This window comes from Nycticebus coucang, chromosome 2 (assembly GCF_027406575.1).
Source record: "Nycticebus coucang isolate mNycCou1 chromosome 2, mNycCou1.pri, whole genome shotgun sequence".
Lineage (NCBI taxonomy): Eukaryota > Metazoa > Chordata > Mammalia > Primates > Lorisidae > Nycticebus > Nycticebus coucang.
Genome location: NC_069781.1, coordinates 144940081 through 144958943, shown reverse-complemented (window position 1 = coordinate 144958943; position 18863 = coordinate 144940081). Strand labels below are relative to the sequence as shown.

Here is an 18863-nt window from a genome sequence, read left to right as displayed (position 1 = left end):
AGCTGGGACTACAGGCGCCTGCCACAAAGCCTGGCTATTTTTTTTGTCGCAGTTGTCATTTAGCTAGCCTGGGCTGGGCTTGAACCCTCCAGCCTTGGTGCATGTGGCTGATGCCGTAACCACTGTGCTACGGGAGCCGAGCCCATCATTTTATATTAATTTTAAAAATATATGCTTCTTCAGGGTAAGCATTTTTCACAAATTAATTGAGATCAAGGAAAGGTACAGGCAGGTGTGAATCTTAAACTGGGAGACCCTCAGACAGTGGGAAGGGTCAGCCTGCCGACGGTGCATACTTGATCTCCTCCTGCAGTGCCGTCTTGAAGAGCCGCAGCAGCAGGTACTCCTCCCGCTGATTGGACGCATAGTTGTAAAGTGTGAAGATTACAGAGTCCATGAACTTGGTGGACTTGTTCTGAGGCATCTGAAAAATCAGCTTGGCCAGATACGTAGGATTGGTCTAAAACAAAACCAAGGGAAAAGTTATTTCTAGATAATATAAAGGCTGCAAAGACAAAAACCAAAAAACAAAACTAAAAAACCTCAAGTTTTTTAATCTTAAAGGATAAGAATGTGTAAGTAAGGAGAAGTAAGATGCTTTTCACTCACCCCTCAGTGGAAGTCAGAAATATTTCCAGAGAGAATTATGGGTAAGGTTTTCTTATATGAAAGTAAATTAAGTAGCACTCCAAGAATTAAAGATGCAGGAAGCTGCCTGAAACTCTGACATTTTAGGCTACAGGCAGATTGGACAATGCCATTTAGTTATTTAAAAATGATTGAAACTATTTTTAAAAGAGAAAATAAATTATAAATATTAACTTATATTAAAAATTGAAATGGCTACAACTAACTAAAATATTCTCTAGAACCCAGAAAATTTGCAGCAAATTTTTAGTGAAAACTAAGAAATGGCACAGGCTTCCTCCAAAATTGATTTTCAGGTAAATGGTATATGGAAGAGAAAAACTAGGGATTGTTCCCAAACGGATGTTAAATAATACATGAAGAGGAGCAACGCCAGTCAACCTTTTATTTTTATTTTCTTAGAAAACCTTGTCTACGTATACTGTCTGGCTGAGGGAAGTACGGAAGGAAGAGAAATCATTGATCATATTACAAGCTAAACAGTCAGACTGAAGGTTTTTTCTGTTAATCACATTGACCTAAACAAAGAGGAAGAAAAATGAAGGAAGATGGCCTGTCTAGGATGAAGGATATAATGAATGGGATCATTAGTGGGTATGGCGACAAATTAAAACTGATTAAGTTTCAAGACTACATCTAGTCTCCTCCACACCAATACACAATAGTTATTTTGATAGGTACTTATGTATTAACTTGTAAATACCAGGAAAAAGCATAGTATATTTGTTAAATTTTGATGGAGAGGTAAGGATACTGGGAATATTTGCTCTTAAATAGATGAAAAAACACTGATAGCACAAAGTCAGAAAACTGTGGATCAAGTTCAACAAACTTTTGAGAAAGAACAATTATGACATATAACACTGTCAAATAAAAAGTAATAAAGTAAAGCTACATATACAACAAAATCCACCTAAGAAAGCAGGAAATCATGAAAAAAATTTGGAAATGAAGAATCTTAATAAACTATTATTGGCATTTTAGCTATTTAAATACTAAGGATAGACAACAATTGTTGAGCCTGGACATGTAATTATTTTATCCATATAAATAACAAAATCCTGAGCTGAAAGATATAAATTTAAACATGATTTATATACATATTTAGCAGCAAAATAAAAATAATTACAAGGATAATAAAAACAATGAAATAGAATTCTAACCTTTTAAGTATTTTCATAATCCTTTTTTTATATTTGAGACATACTTATATTAACAAAATAAAGTATTCTTCTTTGAAAATTCAACTTTAATATACGCATCCTAATTTTATTTGGCACTCTTATTGGTGAGAGTATATTTATTAGACATTTAAAAAAACCTATCAACATAAAATCTGATACTGTATTGAATTAGATATTATTTAGTACCCCAAAAAGCTGTTATAAAAACCTTTTAGAAGACAATTAGAGAAATAATGAATATATAATGGGTATTTAAACTGAAAAAACACTGACATGAAAAATGATATTAACCAAAAGTGTCAAGTGGTACTATATAGAGTGCAATTTTAATTTGTGAAATATGTATGTTAGGGCGGCGCCTATGGCTCAGTCGGTAAGGCGCAGGCCCCATATACCGCGGGTGGCGGGTTCAAACCCAGCCCCGGCCAAACTGCAACCAAAAAACAGCCGGGCGTTGTGGCAGGTGCCTGTAGTCCCAGCTACTCGGAAGGCTTTAGGCAAGAGAATTGCCTTAAGCCCAGGAGTTGGAGATTGCTGTGAGCTGTGTGAGGCCACGGCACTCTACCGAGGGCCATAAAGTGAGACTCTGTCTCTACAAAAAAAAAAAAAAAAGAAAAAAGAAATATGTATGTTAATTTAAACGGAAAAAGATTCTAAGGAATAAAGTTTTAATGGTAGTTTTCTTTGAAGGCTAGAGAAATATAGTTAATCGTTTTATTTTCATGCTTCTATATTTACATATACCTACACACATAATATACTTATTTCATTATATTAAATTCTGTTCCCTGTGTTTTTGAAATATTGAATAATAAAAGTATTTGAGAATTATCTGTACTTTCTATTCAATTTTGCTGCAGACTTAAAACTGCCCTAAAAATTTTAAATTAGAAATAGATCAACTGTCATTATTTTGATTTCACATACTCATCTAATTCATTTTTAAAATACATAAATTAATTTTAAGTTATCAATTTTGAATGATTCATTTTTCTCTTTGAGTTTCTAATTATATACCTTTAGCCTACAGTTTTTTATCCCAATATAATATACATGTTTTGCTTGATAGTTTCTGAGCATCTTACCACATTGCTTTGTAAAAATGTATGTGAATTGAAATTTTGTAGAGTTTAATCTTTTACTTGAATATAAACTTTTACTGAAACATATTTGGAATTAAATTATCATTATAAATATTAAGAGCTAATAAAAATAACATTAGAGAATGATTAAAATAAACATACAAATAAAATTATATGGGAAATGCATCAAAAATGGGCTTGATGGGACTTTCTTTTGACTATTTCATGTATCCATGTATAAAACAACATTGCTAGAATGATGTTAATTTGCAAAAATTCACAAACAAAAAGTATGTGGTTTCTAGTAAGTATGAAACTTACAGAAAGTACTTCAAAGTTTATTATATTAGTAATCATATAAGAACAAAACATTCTGCTAAGACTGATGTACTAACTACATAAATGGAATAAGTAAAGAGAGAAGCTGATGGATAGAAAGCCATTTTCAATGTTTCTTACTATTGTGTACTACTTCAGGATTACCCCTCATAAGTCATGAAATCTTTGGTAATTTTGAAGGTTGTAAAAGGCAAATTCATTAAATGAAAACTGCCTCAAAAAAAAAAAAGAAAGTAAATTAAGTAGATTTTTATAACATCTATTCCAGGAGCCACTCACCTGCAATAAGTAAAACAGGTGCTGATATGCTTCCAATTTCTCCCTTTTCTCCTTGCTCAAAGCCTTGAGTCCTCCCTTCTGTTTATTTATCATCATCATATCAGATAACTGTTCCTTGTTTTTTTTAGTAAGTTTCTTGCTGTGGGAAACTACATCCTATAAACAAAAACAAATATATAGATCAAAGATTTCAAGAATCTTGAAAATGTGGGCATTGTGGTAGGTCTCCTGCACTGGCAGGCCCTGTGATATTTCAGAGCCCTGCACTTTACCTTGTTTCCAGTTACACCAATCAACCCCATTCCCACTTTGTCTTCCTATTAAAAACTTGAGCCATAAAAATATCCACTGACGGCCAGGCACAGTGGCTCACGCCTGTAATCCTAGCATTCTGGGAGGCCGAAGCAGGTGGATTGCTTGAGCTCATGAGTTCAGGACCAGCCTGAGCAAAAATCGAGACCCTGTCTCTACTAAAAATAGAAAAACTGAGGCAACAGGATTACTCAAGCACGAGTCTGAGGTTGCTGTGAGCTACGACACCATGACACTCTACCCAGGGTGACAGCTTGTGACTACCTTAAAAAAAAAAAAAAAAAAGAAAAAAAATTCATTGACTCAGGAAACCAACTTCTAGAACCGCATCATAACAAGTCTGAAATATAATAAATGTTATACAGACATTAACATTTTAATTGCAATGTTATTTATAAATTAAAACTTGGAAAACAACTTACATGTCAAATAGTAGGGTAGAAAAGAGGTAAATAATAGTATATTTTCAAATGACTTTATTATGCAGACATAATAATACGCTTATAATACACTTTAAATATTATAAATAGGGCAGTGCCTGTGGCTCAGTGAGTAGGGTGCCAGTCCCAATATACCAAGGGTGGTGGGTTCAAACCCAGTCCCAGCCAAACTGCAACAAAAAATACCCAGTGGCAGGTGCCTATAGTCCCAGCTACTCAGGAGGCTGAGGTAAGAGAACTGCCTAAGCCCAAGAGGTGGAGGTTGCTGTGAGCTGTGATGTCACGAGGGTGACAAAGTGAGACTCTGTCTCAAAAAAAAAATTATAAATAATATTTGTGACTATATGGAAAGAGTCTTATCCTCTAGTATTAAGTGAAAATGTAGGACACAAAATCATGGTGGGGAGGTAGAATTAGGGGAGGACTTTTTAACCTTTTATCTATCTAAAATATCTGTCTATTAATTTTATTTCCTACATAATTTTTAAAGATTTTTATGGCATTAGCTGAGAAGAAAGTCAGCCTCCACCTGCCCCGCCAGTCAAAAAAAGGAGATGGGTTGACAGTGCAGGGTAACACTGCAGGGGACCCTGAGTTCCCTGCTGGCCCTGAACCATACCTGCAGTGTAATCTTATTTTTGACTAGTAGTCCAATTTTAATATCCATGAGATTGAGGTCATTCTCCAGCTGTTGGTTGGAACGAATGAGGGTGATAACCTCTTCCCGCATTTTCATAAGATCAATCTCCTCCTGAAAATCCTGGTCACTCTGGTCCAGTAAGTGGACGAATTTTCGGACCACAACCATAGGAGGATCCTCAGCATTGACTGACAGAAAGAAAGCAATCATCAGACAGACAGTGGGATTACCATAAAAAGTTCCAAGTCTTGGTAAATACCAGCATTGTCTTGAAAAAGTAGTTGGACTCACATCTTAGGGGTTCATTTTTGAAGTGTGCTGACACAGCGATAGGTAATATTCTTGGGGATGCCAAGGCTATGTTGTGATAAAGGCAAGCATAGCAAGTTCCAAGGCATCTTATCCCGCCACATGTTAACCAAGGGGCTCGAATCAAAGGAAGCACCCCATTCCCCAAGCCTTGCCTTCAGGACAACAAAGAGATCCGCAGAGGACACCCAGAACCTGATGGCTGTCAACCACTGCCTCAAGTCCTCCTGGTTACTCACTGAGAGTCTTGTAGTCATCACGAGCTTTGTTTGCCCGAATAAAAGCCTGGATTTTGATAATGTCCTTTATCTAAGGAACAAAAAAGAAGATGAAATTCCTTTGTCCACTAAAAATTTGGCAGAACCGATTTACTGGCCCTTAACATCCAAGGGTACTTACATGGTCTCGGAAATACTGCAGGCGATCTCTATAGCGCTTTCTAGCTTGATGCATCCTTGCCAGGGACTGAATCTGAGGAAAACAGATTCTGGAGATTAGAAGAACCCTTCACCTCCATACAAGTCGCACTTGCACCCACATGCAGAAACCCTGCTCTGGCTGCCATACCTTTACAACTTCGTCTTTATGGGAGTGCAGGTAAGCCAAACGATCTTGATATGCCTTCTTCTGCTTGTATCCTCTCCACTGAGACTAAAACCATCAAATCATACATCACATATTATTCCCCAAGGACCAGTGGAAGCTAAAAAAAAATCTCTTCTTGATATATTATCCAAGTGCAAGTCCGTGACGAAGCTTTAGTATGGACTGTTTCCAAGGGCAATAAGGGCACAGGCTGAGCCTCCACCAGGAGGACCTCTGACATCACATGGCACTTCACACTGTTTGAAGTGCAGCCATACAGATCCCTTTATTGGCCTCTTACAACAAATCAGGGGAGGATGATAAGATAAAATAGGACATTAGTATCTCCGTCTTATAGTTAAGGAACTAAGCTTAGATTTGCCACTGCTTCGCAGCAGTGGAGCCATAATTCCTGACTCAGTATTCTTTCTGTGACAGTGTGTTATACTGTCACTGAGGCAAAATCGCAGTGTTTCACTCTAAGTTCACATCTTACATAAAGGCTCAGTCTCAGAAGAAGAGGAGGTGCCTGAGAACTGATGCTTTGCCACCATTAAGCACACTACGATGGCAGGAGCGGTAAGAGGGAGTGCCTGTCAGCAGAAAGACAAGACCAAGAGGCCAGAAGCAAGAAACACACTTAGATCTTCACACATGGTGTGTGGTATATTACCCTGCTCTAAAGCCAGCTTGTTTAATAGGCTCTGAAATACCTGAATGCAAGTGATGGCAGGGATTTGTTTCTTCAGGAAATTCATCCTGGAACGGAATTCCTGTCGAACTAAATATCCACGGCAGCAAGCCTGCAGCTTGGTGATCAGGCCTTCATTGGCCAGCCAAAGCTGTTCTCTGTTATATGCAGCAGTCACCCCAGAGATGGAACTCTGAAAAATCATTTGGTCACATGTGAAGACACTCACAGGTGAGAATGGACATAAATTTTAACTAAGTATCATCCATAGCACACAAACTAACCCCAAGGCTTCCTCAGTCTATACCAGATCTTTAGCTGAGCAATGGGAGCAAAGACCTCAGGTCTCTTTATAGGGCCAGGACCAGGCTGTTCTCACAACAACAAAAAATCATAAATGAAACTTGATCCTTTACTTATTTTTTTGAGACAGAGACTCACTCTGTTATCCTGGGTGGAGTGCCGTGGAGTAATAGCTCACAGCAACTTCAGTCTCTTGGGCTCAAGAGATCCTCCTGCCTCAGCCTCCCGAGTAGCTGAGACTATAGGTGCCTGCCACAAAGCCCAGCTTAGTTTTTCTATTTTTAGTAGAGACGAGGTCTTGCTTTGCTCAGGCTGGTCTGGAACTCCACCCACCTTGGCCTCCTAGAGTGCTGGGATTACAAGTGAGAGCCACCACACCCAGCCAACTTGATCATCTTCTATGTCATATCATCTCAGTTACCAACCTACCTATCCAACCCTGACTGTGCTGGGCACTGTGCTGGCTGCCTGGGGCCACTGCTATCAAGAACATGGAGTGACAGGTACCCTTTATTGTGAGGAATGCCACAGCATAAGATACCTCAAGGGGACTGGCCAGGGACAGGACCGAAAGCCTTACCTCCAGGAAGATTGCAATAATCTTGAAAAGTAGCCAGAGAGTTTAGACTGTTACTAAAGGTACTGAAACAGTGAGCTTTCAAACAGAAGAATAAAACTACAGATTTATTTTTAAAAACAGCACTATTAGAAGAGCAGCTGATAGGTTAGAGAGAAGAGACTCATGGAGAGAGGATGAATTAGAATACTGCTACCATGATCCAAGTAAGAGAGTCCTGAAAGCTACCCTCTCCCTTCTCCTTGGTATCAGAGCCTTGATTATTTTTCTGGGCAACCATGAACTCACTTTAAAGATTACAGGAGTCAGGGACAGCTCACCCACTGTGAGCAGAAGATCTTTGGGAAAGGTCTTTAAGAGACAGCTGGACTCATGCCATTTTTTGCTTTGCTTTCCCTTCCTATTTCCTCCCTGGATTAGTGATTTAATGGTTAAAACTCCAAGTTTTCATTGTGGACAAGGTGACCTTGAGAATGGAAGCCACATGCTAAGAATAACAAAGCACAAAGACAGGAAGATTCCGGGACAGATCATATCACAAAGCCACCATGCCTTCTCTGGGCTGCCCAACTCCAGAACTATTTTATGTGAGGAAAAAAACAAAAAGCAACAAACCACTGTTGAAGCCTTTATTTTTTCTGAAAGACTGTGTTTGACGTATCTGCTGGACTTACAGACTACAGATGGAAGGGCTAACCTGGAGGTGAAAAGGGCTCAGGTCTAGGCACAGATGTGGAAGTCACGAGCACAAAGGTAAGAGCTGTAGCCAGTGGCTCAAATGAGAACTGGAGAACTTGTGGAGGAAGAGAATAGGGCCAGCAGAGTCCTGATACAATTCAAGCAGTGGCTGGGAAAAGGAAGGTAGTAGCAATAGAGATTAAGAAGGGACATTCACAAGTAGAAGAATAAGTGAGTTGTACTAGACTAGACAAAGAAGCTGAGGATTTGAGGAAGGGACTCCAGAGAGGTCAAGATGATGCACCTCCTACCTGAATCTGGCAGCCAGATGTTGATGAATCTAAAATCACAGTTTCACTAAAGTAATGGCTGCACAGGAAACCATACTGCTTTGAGCTAAGAAATGAATGGTCATGGAGACTGAACTAGTGAGGGGAAGACTAATTTTTAGGTACTCAGCGAGGACAAAAAAAACTATGAATGTATGTAAGGCCAAATCCGGGAATCTATGGGTGCTTATTATTTTGTTTTCAAAGATGAGAGATTTAAAAGATGATCCTGTAGGCTGATACTTTTAAGTACCAGCAGCATCAGCATGACTGGGGAGCTTGTCAGAAATGTAGACTTCCTTGGGGCCAAGACTCAGAGTCTTTATTTTAATAAGACCCCTAGGTGATTCATATATAATAAGCACTAATCTAGATGATATACACTTGAAAATACTAGCAGAAAAAAGCCAAGCACAGTGGCTCACACCTATAAATCCCAGCACTTTGGGAGGCCAAGGTAAGAGGTCACTTGACATCAGGAGTTTGAGACCAGCCTGAGGAACATAGTGAGACACTCTCTCTATAAAAATAATTTTGAAAGAGAAAGAAAGAAAATGTAAGAGGAGAAAGAGTACAAGGTCTGCAAAGAACAGGAAGAGGATGAAATAAAGCAATAGGGTGAACAATGAGCTTTGGAAAGGATAGATTTTTTTTCCTCCAGAGAGAAAATGATAAAGGATCCAGTGAAAATCCAGGCAAGTTCCCAAGTACAGAGAGTAGCAGTGGGAAGAGGAAGGATCGATCCTCAATGGCCAATGTGTAGGGGGTGGGGCAGGGTAGGTAGCTACCTCACATGCTGAAAATGAGGTAATATCACCTGTTTAAATTCTTAAGTTCATATGCAAAACACTACCTCAGCATGAGTGTTTCTGTTTAATAAGATTCTCAATATTAGTTAAAAATCAGTCTGCCTGAACACGCAGCCTGGACTCCTCAGCACAGCACATCAAGCCCTGGTGCTTCACCTGAGCCCCCCTCTCTGCCCTTTTTCTGCTGCACAGCTCTATGCCAATTGGCAGCACTGCTTGTCTCCCCTTAAATGGCCCACCTTCTCTTTGCCCTCAGTGCCTCTCCCTTTCTGTCCACAACAGCCTTTTCTTTTTCTCACCTGCTAAAATATTATCTATGCTATCTTCTTCCAGGACAAAATTTAAATTTCTCTTAATATTTCCATTATTGTGCTGTCATCAGAGAACCACTTCTCGTGGTTTACTGCAGTACTGAGTTCTGTGTCCGCTGTGTTCACAATAAATGAACACCTGAAGGCAGAGACTCTGATTTATCTTCATATACCCTCAATGCCCAACACAGAGTCGAGTTCAGTCACCTGTAAAAATCATAAGTGATAAAGAGGCCAAGGTGGGAGGAGACCAGCCTGGGCAAAAGTGAGACCCCATCTCTACTAAAAATAGAAAAACTAGCTGGGCGTTGTGGCGGGCTCCTACAGTTCCAGGTACTTGGGAGGCTGAGGCAAGAAAATCACTTGAACCCAAGAGATTGAGGTTGCCGTAAGCTTTGATGCCACAGCACCGTACCATATCCAGGGTGACAGAATAAGACTCTGCCTCAAAAAAAAAAAAAAAAAAATTCAGAGAGGAGGTGCTTCTTGAGATGGATGTGCCTGGAAGGACAGGATTCTGACATATATAGACAGCAAGGGAGAGACATGATAGCAGGGCTTTGTTTTATTCATGATTATATTCCCATTGCTTTGAAGAGTGCCTTCTACATTTAAGGAGGTGCTCAATAAGTAACTAACTGTTGATGAACGAATAAATTCTAGTATGAATGAACAACATACACAGAGACACAGGATGATAAAGCCCTTTAAAAGCTATTATTAAAAAAGGTTAACTTTATTTAAAAGTTTGTTTGAAAGTGCAAGCTGTATTCTAACACAGTACAGTTTGGAGACTGTGGAATCATCAGAAAGACTGAAAATGTAAATTGAGAGATTAAGCAATTGTTGCACTTAATGAGGAGTCAGAGCAACTTTTCTTTTTTTCTTCTTTCCTGGTCATCCATGTTTTCTTTAGTAAGCACACAATTTATCTCACTTAATTTACAATTTAGATGTTTTACTAATTTAGCCCTTGGTTACTCCCCTAACCACTATAAAAAATTAATACATTTTCCCATGTAAAATGTGTGCCTGTGTATAATGCAAACGTGTTTTTGGCCCCAAATTCCAGGAAAACACCCCTGAGAAAGTGGCCAGCTCTGGGCCAGCAGCAATACACATGGGGAGAGCTAACACTGCTCCAGTAAACATTCAGATCGCACCACCCTCCCTTGGCTGCTGCTCTGCGAAGGCTGTCTCCCAGACGGCAACGTGAATGGCCAGAGGAGCAGGTGCTTCTAAGGCCACTTGGCTGTGGGTGAAGCCAGGTGGGTCCTAAGTCCTCCCTGCCCCTTCTGTGCAGCTGGGTCTTGGTCCTCAGCCCTCACCCCAAGTCACTGTGGCCCACTTTGCTAGTCCCACCACTGCCCCGTCCTGATTGCGGTATTCAGTGGAGACAGCTCTGGTCCACTCCCACCTGGCCCTGGATCCTCCTGGACTGAAACACATTGTGCCTGGTCCAGGCAGTAGGGTGCAGGTCCAGGCAGTAGGGTGCTCCCACTGGGCTCCCCTGTTATACTCCCACGTGTAATGCACATCCTCACATTTCCCTCAAAAATTTGGGCAAAAAATTGTGCCTTATAGATGGCAAAATACAGTACCCCAAAACAGTTCATTAAATAAATTTTAATTTAGGGCTCTGACCACATGCTCTGTTCCTCTTACTAGCTCTAAAACACTTTCTTTCAGAAGGGAATACTGCTGGGATTGCAAACTAATACAAAGAGCTAAATGTAGACCTTCTATTTGATCCTGCAATTCTATTACTAGGTATCCGGAAGAAAATAAATCATTTTATCACAAGGACATTTGCAATAGAATGTTTACTGCAGCTCAATTCACAATCGCCACGAGTGGAATCAATCCTAGTGCCCATCAACCCATGATAAACTGTGGTATAGGTATACCATGGAGTATTATTCAGCCATAAAAAGATGGAGACTTTACATCTTTTGTGTTTACCTGGATGGAGTTGAAATATATTCTTTTTGGGGGGTGGTTTATCCTCTTTTATTTATTTATTATTCAGATTATATGAGGGCACAAATAAATGATTACATTACATTGTTTGAAACACATTCTTCTTAGTAAAGTATCATAAGAATAGAAATGAAAGTATCCAATGTACTCAATCCTAATATGAAGCCAATAGAAAAACAACTACATGCCCGTAGGAGAGAATAACACAAGTATATTCTTTTTTTTTTTTTTTTTTTATTGTTGGGGATTCACTGAGGGTACAATAAGCCAGGTTACACTGATTAACACAAGTATATTCAAGTAGGGGTTGGGAGAAGACAGAAAGGGGGAAGGGGAGGAAGATGGGGACTGTTGTGCTCTCACCTGGTGGGCATAATGTAAGGGTATATAGCACACCCCCAGGGTGAAGGGCTCAACTACAACTTGAATTTTACCTTAGAAACATAAACAAAGTAACCTAATCATTTGTACCTTCATATTAATCTGAATTAAAAACAAAACAAAACAAAACACTTTCTCTCAGCTTCTTCCCACAGAAAGGAAGGTGACAGGTGACCTACCTGGATCTCCTCCCGAGAGAGCTGCGTAGAATTCTGCACAAAGTTTGGGGGTTCGTTCCATCCTCCTTCCTGGGTCTCCAGGTTGTGGTAATAATAATATCCACCTTTCACCCAGTGCTTCACCCAATTGCTATTATTATCTCCTGACATAAAAAAGAGGAAAGATAAAAGAAATCCACAACCCCACTCCCCAGTTCTATGTCCAATGCTATAGGACTCTTCCAGTTAGGGTTAACAACCTAAATGAAGACCACTACAAACACCTGGGAAAGGGGCCCTAAGTCCTCATGACATTAAGGCCTTTTGATGTCTAAATCAGCTCATTTGTATATCACAAAAAAGATACCTAATTATAGATTAATGATGATGAGCACTGTTGTTCCCAAAGCCTGTGTCTAAGACCTACGTGTCAGAAGTTCTTCTCAGAGAAGATTTGCCATCATTCATCCTCTCCAGTTAATAAAAAAAAAGCCACAAAATGGGATGAGAAATCTTACCTTTATAAACACTTTTAACTGCCCATAGGCTTAGATAATCAGAGCTACTGACACGTGATGAAAGATAAAGAATCAAATATTCTGATTGTTCTCACATTCTTAGAAAATTTGTCTTGTTAATATAGCTGTCCACAAGGGGGAAAAAGATTTCAAAAAGAGAGATATTATCTCCTCTAAAATGAGTCTAAATGCTGCATGTCTAAATTAAAATATCTTTTCCTATGGCTTATCCCTTCCTGTCCCTCACACACTCTAGCACTTAGCTTTAGGGTACATATTTATTTTCCCATAACTCACCTGCTGTCAGTTTTTTCTTCTTGGCTTCAGCAAGGTCACTCTGGTAAGTTTCACCACATTCAGGGATGACTCCATACAAGCCGACATCAGGGCAGCGAAGGGCGGTCAGTGTTTTCCCGACATCACCACTTTCTACCGCTTCGTTAATGGCAAAGATTCCTAAGGCAACTACCCCAGAACAGAAGTGTTACCAACACAGCTTAGAATGTGTCTAAATGTACACAGCAGTTCACCTAACCCTACCTACAGGCAAACTGAGCCCCCAGATCTACCTTGGGCAAGCTGAATGTTAAGATGTAGTACCCTGTCACCCTACACTGTACCCAAACAACCAATATAGAAGAAATAAAACAACCAATACATACACCTCTGTGCTTCCTGAGTGTCTTTGTTGGACTGCCAGATTCCACCTTGAATTTCATCCAACCATAATACAGCGGACTCATCCTGGGTTTCCTGCATATCGTTAAAAGCAAAACAGTATTAAAGGCATAAAAATGGAGTATATATGATGGGGGGGACTTCTGAGACTCAATAAGATATAGAGGAAGAGGGCGGCGCCTGTGGCTCAAGGAGTAGGGCGCCGGTCCCATATGCCAGAGGTGGAGGGTTCAAACCCAGCCCCGGCCCAAAACCACACACACACACACACAAAAAAGATATAGAGGAAGAATTTTAAAATATACGAGACGCACAGGTTAGTTAAACAGAGAAGCCAGCCATTAGAAACCTAGCAAAGGCCACAAGGGAATTGGTTCCGATGGAGGTGAAGAGCACACGAAGTTACACTCAAGTGCCTCAGGGAGACCAGGGCAGCCAGCAGAAGCAGGAAGAGCAGATGTTCTGGGACAGACGTCTGACCTCTACGGTGTCACAGACCAGGCTATGTAGGTCAGTATGCACTGCTCACCCTCCTGTGCCAACAACAGTCAGAGGAAGTTAATATTCTCTATGACTGCTAATGTGCTGAGACTGTCAAATCTGACTTAACCAGAACCTGTGAATTATCATATTTAAAGCCAGAAGTCTCTATAGGCAATCTAAACTCATTAATAGCTTATACTCTAAAACTTGATGTTAAATCAGTGGCTGGGAACTTAAAAGCACATTTTCACAGATACAGACAGTTTCCTCAGTCTGGCCACGAAAAGCCTCACTAGCCAGGGTGTGGCTGACTTGGGAACTCAGGTGATACAGTATAAGTTGCTTACTTCTCTCTTACTAAATTTGGTTTTAAATATTTTTAATAAAATGTAGTTTGTTGTTGATCGTTTATTCTGAAAGCCAGTTTGAATAAAACTAGACCAGCAGAACTAGCTGCCTTTTGTCTCTTCTAATACCAGGAATCTAGCTACCTCCTCTGACAAGGGAAATAAGTGGCTGTGGATTAACCCTAGGTGGCTGCCAGTGCCAGTGCCAGTTAGCACAGCAGGTGCTCCTATCCACCTGTTCTCGGCGTTAGAACACGAGCTGGAAACTACCAGGAGACCCAGTTAGCCCTCAGTGGTCATACTTGGTTTCTGTAGCTTCGCCCATCTCAAAGTGTGAAAGTCCTGGGATGTCTAAGGTGTTTCTAAAGTCTTTACAGAAGGTGTCAATTCAGCAGATTAATGTGGAAGTCTTTTCTAGAAAAGGCAAGGCACCTCAGGTTTTTAAGTGGCCAGGCTCTGAGAGTCATGTTTGTGGTGATCCTGGCAGACCTAACACAATTAACATGCTCCTTAGACCTGAGCTAATAGCAGCGGGGATAAACAGTAGCTCAAAAATCCACTTAGAGGGCTGGGCTCGGTGGCTCACGCCTATAATCCCAACACTGTAGGAGGCTGAGGCAGGTGGATTGCCTGAGCTCAGGAGTTCTAGACCAGCATGAACAAGAGTAAGAACCCGTGTCTAAAAAAATAGCGGGGCACTGCAATGGGCACTTACTGTCCCAGTGACTTGGGAGGCTGAGACAGGAGGATTGTTGCTTAAGCCCAAGTTTGCGGTTGCTGTGAGCTATGATGCCACAGCCCTCTAGTGAGGTTGACAAAGTAAGACTCTGTCTCAAAAAAAAAAAAAAAAAAAAAAAAAAAGTCCAGTTAAGAGTGCTTGGTACCTGCCAAGGTACCAAGGAGGCAGAATAAAAACTCAACCAATAGCTGCAACTATGAGGCCAGATGAAGGAGGGCCTGAGCTTTAGGGCAAAGTGGAAAGTTTCACTGCCTAACAGTCAAAGGCACAAAATCTTAGGGGAGGCTTGACTTCCCTCTGCCTTGTTGTGGAGAGATACAACATTTTACTCAGAAGGAAGCTGTCACAATCCCTGCAATTTACAGAGAGTGCTGGTGAAAGGATAAGGCCCATGCCTGTTGTGCATATTGCAAGGGTACATGTCAAATATATTAAGAGTAGAGTATAAATGTCTTAACATAACAATTAAATAAGTGAGGTGAAGGTTATGTTAACCAGTTCAATGTAAGCATTCCAAATTGTATAGATAGTCAGCACATTGTACCCCATAAATGCAGTAATGCACACAGTTACGATCTAAATAAGCAACAGAGCTATAATATGAAACCCAAGAAGAGAAGAATGGATTAGTGAGCAGGAAAACACAATGCAAAACACCCCTCCCCAGAATGAAGGAGGGCAACAAGACAGCACACGTCACTCATCCCAGTGTAAGGAAAGAACAATTAAACCAAGATGACAACAAAACCTGAAATCCTTCTAGTTAAGTTTATTTCTGAAGAGCTTATCCAAGATTAACCGACCCAGAGCATTAAAATCTTGGGCTGGATATTACAGCAAATACTGAGATAAAATAGATTTACTGAAAAAAATGCTATAGGAAATATATTGAAGTATAGCCCCTCGGCAATTCTGACTGACACTCAGAAACACATTGACTGCATTTCAGAAGACATAAAGAGATAGGGACCAGAAATAAGAATTACAAAGATAAGTGAGGCCGGGCACTGTTGCTCACATCTGTGATCCCAGCATTCTGGAAGCCCTGGGCAGGCAGATCACCTGAACTAAGGAGTTCGAGACCAAACTAAGTAAGAGTAAAATCAGGTCTCTACTAAAAATAGAAAAACGTGCCAGGCGGCGCCTGTGGCTCAAAGGGGTAGAGCGCCAGTCCCATATGCTGGAGGTGGTGGGTTCAAACCCAGCCCCAGCCAAAAAAAAACTGCGCAAATAAATAAATAAATAGCAGTGAACTAAAAAAAAAAAAAAAAGAAAGAAAAACGTGCCAGGTGTTGTGGTAGTTCCTGTAGTCCCAGCTACTCGGGATCCTGAGGCAAGAGGATCTCTGGACACCTGTTGCTGTGAGCTAGGCTAAGGTCACTGCACTCTAGCCCAGGAGACAGAGTGAGATCCTTTCTCAAAATAAATAAATAAATAAAAATAAATAAAAAATTAAAAAACAAGAAAAAAGGATGTTTGGAGGTAAAAGAGGTAAAGGAGCCACAAACAGGGGTTGCACTCAACTCTAGAGGGCGCCTCTCACAAGCAAAATTTCTAAACCCCTCCTTCTTGACTACATGGCAGGTCTGTATGTGTGATGACAGATAAATTATTACCTGTCTATGAATACAGATCTAACCACATACACATACACAACTATACAGCATATTTATCAACCACACAATAAAAACACTGACCAATCAGAATGGGACAGAGTCCTGTGGCCCTGATGATTCAGGTCATCAATCCCTTAGTTGCTACAGAAGAGGAATCTCAGGGACAGAGGTAGAATTGGGGGATAGGGACACAGATTTGGGAGGGTTGGGACAGCAGCAATGTTGAGACCACAGTGTCCAGACTTACTTCTCTTTATAATTCATATTTCTGGTCCCTACCTCTTTACGTCCTCTAAAATGCAATGTGTTTCTAACTGTCAGCAATGTACCAAACAAAATACAAGTATTTCAGTATCCTAACAACTGGTACAGTGGTGCAGGTACACCCCAGGTGATTACTAGCTACATGCATGTAAGCAGGTATGTACATGTGTGTACACACAAGGGGGAGCAGAGCTTTAAAAGTCATATTTATAATTATAAAATGAGTTTCTGAAAATCCTTGATACTTACGTCTTAGCATATAGATTTTACGCCTCAATGACTAGTAACCTACTGTAGAAAGGATTCCAAAGACACTAAATGTAAAAGAAGAGAGGGCCAGGTGGGAGACTCATGCCTGTAATTCCAGCACTCTGGGAGCCCAAGGCAGGTGGATCCCCTGCATGCGGGAGTTCAAGGCCAGTCGGAGCAAAGTGAGACCCCATTTCTACTAAACATAGAAAAGTTAGCCAGGCATTGTGGCAGGTGTCTGTAGTCCCAGCTACTTGGGAGGCTGAGGCAAGAGAATCACTTGAGCTTAGGAGTTTGAAGTTGTTGTGAACTATGATGCCACGGCACTCTACCTCAGGGACAGAGTCAGACTGTCTCAAAAAAAAAAAAAAAAAAAAAAATTAAACAAACAAATAAACAGAGAAGTGACATAAGTGAAAATGGTAGAGTCCTCTCCATTTCACTATTGTAGTGAAAATCCTCTCTACCATAGAACCAACAGAAATACTGGCAAGAAAAAAATCATCAAAGTCAGCTTTTAAAAAACTATAGGGATCCATGTACCTCAGAATAAGCAGCTCTTATCCAATTCTGATATAAAACTATGGACAGTAGAAACTGACTTAACAATGTAAGTCACAAGAGAAAGTGCAATGGGGTGCCAAGTGAGCGATATAGAAAACTGTAGTTCTGAGTCTGGAAAAGCAAATACATCACTAAATTTGGGAATAATTACAGAAAGACTGTATGGAATCTTGAAGAATTGAGGTGATTCCATGGAAAAGAGAAGAATTGGCATTTTACATACGGATAGGGAAAGAGAAGGGAGAGAAGTTGAAAATTTGCCTGGACAGTAAATAGACCAGTCCGATCATTTGTGAAAAATAGACAAACATTACTTCCAACATATATTTTTTAAAAAAATAATTAAAGCTCTTGGTGAGTACCCTCAATGAATCTCCAACAATAAAAAATAAAATCAAATTAAATTTAAAAAAAAATTAAAAAAAAAAAAAGCTCTTGGTGAAATAGTCCCTTCAAAACATTATTAATGTGGTAGATGTATTTGTTTTAGGATAGATGGTGCATACAATTATTTATTTGGTGGGAATTTCTAAATTTAAAAAATAAAATAAAATAAAAACTATAGGGATTAACTAAAGTCTTACAGAAATTGGAGAGAGGTTATCTGAGAAAAACAGCTGAATCTTGGTAAGAGAAGTCATATTTGTGGTGCTTTAAATTGTCCCCTTCCCACTCCCACACACCTGTTTCTCTCATTCTAAGAGAACTGTCACTAGCTGTCCTGTTTAGTAGTCCCCTGGAACATACATTCACAAGGCTGTTTGTACTTGACTTGACCAAGAACTCACCCAGTGTGAACAGTCTTTTCTCTAGGAGCATTTGTCAAAAACAGTAAGGGCAACAGTTTAGGCAAACAGCAAACTAACCAAAAGCCTGAGAAGAAAAAGCTGGAGAATGAGATGTCCATCAAGAGCTCTGAAAATCTGATCTATTCCTGGATGGGAATCCACATGCCGACATTGCATGTGTGGGCTATGCGCATGTCCCGAAAGGATCTGCTAAAGTTCTAAGCTTTCAGGCTGACCTTTTGGCTCTGGGAGTGCATGAAGAGAAAGTTAAGGTAAAACTGTACTGGCTGGCTAAGGTCTGATGGTGCATCCCAAGTGTACTCACAGATGACCACTAGCAAATGGAGTAGAGACTTCAGCAGACACAACAAAGAATGCTAACTTTACAGAATTAATTCAGAAAAGTTACCAAACAACAGCCACCAGTGATAAGAACAAATCCTCAAAAGGGGGTGAAACCTGATTTCTACCCCCTGTAACATTATTAAAATGTCTGGTTTTCAAGGAAAAAACTACAAGACAAGCAAAGTAACAAGAAAGCAGGTCCATATACAGGGGAAAAAAGCAGATAACAGAAATATC

At 40.1% G+C, this 18863-nt stretch overlaps 1 protein-coding gene across 1 annotated transcript in view; it reads right to left on the bottom strand.

The window, feature by feature from the left end:
- The window catches only part of IQGAP1 (IQ motif containing GTPase activating protein 1), a 131982-nt gene that overhangs the window by 31312 nt on the left and 81807 nt on the right, over nt 1-18863 (bottom strand). Inside the window, exons 16-25 of the mRNA XM_053582066.1 lie at nt 13216-13306; nt 12851-13018; nt 12057-12199; nt 6532-6702; nt 5801-5884; nt 5633-5704; nt 5473-5542; nt 4904-5112; nt 3533-3688; nt 297-460 (exon numbers count right to left, since the gene is read on the bottom strand). Coding sequence (XP_053438041.1) covers nt 297-460; nt 3533-3688; nt 4904-5112; nt 5473-5542; nt 5633-5704; nt 5801-5884; nt 6532-6702; nt 12057-12199; nt 12851-13018; nt 13216-13306 — 1328 coding nt within the window. The remainder of the gene's footprint in view (nt 1-296; nt 461-3532; nt 3689-4903; nt 5113-5472; nt 5543-5632; nt 5705-5800; nt 5885-6531; nt 6703-12056; nt 12200-12850; nt 13019-13215; nt 13307-18863) is intronic.